At 47.5% G+C, this 1,989-nt stretch overlaps 1 protein-coding gene and 1 non-coding gene across 2 annotated transcripts; one reads left to right on the plus strand and one right to left on the minus strand.

Moving 5' to 3' along the window:
• The first annotated feature begins 272 nt into the window (after positions 1-272).
• Positions 273-344, plus strand: H310_00834. Its single transcript has one exon. It is a non-coding gene; the product is annotated as a tRNA-Asp (tRNA).
• A 1,103-nt stretch (positions 345-1,447) lies between these two features.
• H310_00835 (hypothetical protein) lies at positions 1,448-1,690 on the minus strand (the record flags this gene model as incomplete). The annotated part of the gene is made up of 2 exons (XM_008863759.1): positions 1,448-1,578; positions 1,627-1,690. The coding sequence occupies 2 exons, from the start codon at positions 1,688-1,690 to the stop codon at positions 1,448-1,450; spliced, it is 195 nt and encodes a 64-aa protein (XP_008861981.1).
• Between the last annotated feature and the right edge of the window lie 299 nt (positions 1,691-1,989).

The following is a 1,989-nucleotide window of genomic DNA, read 5'->3' on the forward strand; positions in this document are numbered from 1 at the left end:
TCGCAAGATCTGGCGGATGCATGCATGATGCCAATACCGTGGTGCGGAGGGGGGGTTGGTAGAATGGTTTTGCAGTTTGAGAGTTGGACGTGAAAGAGGTATGTAGAGGTGGTGATTGCGATTGTCAAGAGTGTGTCGGGTGGCAGCACAATAAGCATAGCATGTGGTTGAGTTTCAGGCTAGCAAAGTGGCTAGATTTCGGAAGAGAAAGGTTGACCAAATAGTAGGTATGTTGTTGAGTGTGTAAAGGCAAGTCGATCAGAAGTATGAGATCCTCGTTAGTATAGTGGTCAGTATACCTGCCTGTCACGCGGGTGACCCGGGTTCAATTCCCGGACGGGGAGCTTCTTTTTCGACTTTCTTCTAGCTAACGACGGAAAATGTCGCCCTGTGCTACGCCAAGAACGTCTTGGACTTTCGTACAGACCTTCGTACAGTCGATATCAAGTGCTTTCGCTCAATGTAAGCCATGAGATTCAGTTCCTGCGCAATAACTCGTATATTTCCCAAATCAAATCGCAAGCACGAAACAACTTGACATGATGTGGACGATGATTCATTTGAAACAATTCGATGGAAGACTTCAGAGCAACAAACAAAGCAATATATTCATACATCTTACCAAACTGAATCTACCTGTTTACGGCGTGGCAGGGAAGTCCATCATCGAAACTTGACGGCGTGCGCGATACGTCTGCTGGGCAAGGCGTCTTCTGTTTCGAATGTCCTCATGAATATGGCGCAGCCGATTCAAAATTCGTCTGCAGTTCTCGCCATCTTCAGCTCTCAATGGAGAGAATCGAATGTGGTAATTTGTCAAACTTGTGCAGAGCCTAAAAATGGTATCGTACAGCTCAGAACTCCACTTGTATTTGTCGTACACAACACCCCAGAGAGTACAATTCCGTCCGAACCAGTTTTCCACAATAATTCTGTCCGACGCAATGCGTTGATTCGTATTGTCCAAGTGCAATGCCAAACGATTTCCGGCATATGCACGTTCAGGAATAATGGAACGAAAAGAATGCTGGGCTCCTTGATACCCACTGTCGGCTAAAAAGGGCCACTCGTCGGGAAAAGTGTCAACCAAGGGACAAGTGTCTTCCATGTGGAGCTCCGAAGGTTTTTTGCCACGGAATGAACCGTGAAATCCATTGCACTGGTCAAAGAGGGTTTTGTCGTGGACAGAGCCTGGCACATGATGACTGACGTTCAAAGCATAGCCCGACGGACTGACAGAGACCTCCACCTTTTTGCCATAAAGTTTGTGTTTGCCGCTGAATACAAACATGGACTCATTGTGGTTTCCCATGGGCCTGTTGCTCTGCTGGAATGTGGCGTCGACAGCGTACAATGCAGCAGGAAAGCTTAGGAACGTCTTCTCAGTGGCAACAAGATTGCTCATTGTACGCAGCTTGGCTTCATCTTGAACATAAGTTTCGTAGACTTAGTCGTGAATTTTCAGCAAAAACTTCGTGACCATTTTTTCAAATGATGAAGCTTGAAGTCCAAACAGGGCAGCCAGGAACTCCCAAGTCCCTCCAGTCTTCACGACAGTGAGCAGCATAAAGAGCATGTCTTTGCCAGAGTAGGGACATTTGCGTCCCTTGCCGACGTTCCATGTACGAAGAACGCTTGGTTTGATGGCGAACCAGAGCGATTCAAATTCGGCTTGAGAAAAATTCGTCATGGAGTGAATACTGTCGAAGACGGGATGAATTGAGTCACCATCGTTTGCGTCATCGTGTGGGGCTGACGAGAAGCGATCACGCTCGTTCTAGCGTTTTGCATTGCGGTTTACGACAGCGAGCGTGGCTTGCCGCACGAGCCGCATATCACGGCGTTGGTTTTGATGCGTGGGGGTTTCGCGGGACATTTTGAGTGCGTTCGAGGGGTTTCAATTGCAAAATGAGGTTCCTTTACATAACTTTTTTAAAGCCTATTGCACAAATGTACTTCGTAAAGGCTTGGCTTTCGCCACTGCCATGA

The sequence above is a fragment of the Aphanomyces invadans genome, assembly GCF_000520115.1.
Source record: "Aphanomyces invadans strain NJM9701 unplaced genomic scaffold supercont1.1, whole genome shotgun sequence".
Lineage (NCBI taxonomy): Eukaryota > Oomycota > Saprolegniomycetes > Saprolegniales > Verrucalvaceae > Aphanomyces > Aphanomyces invadans.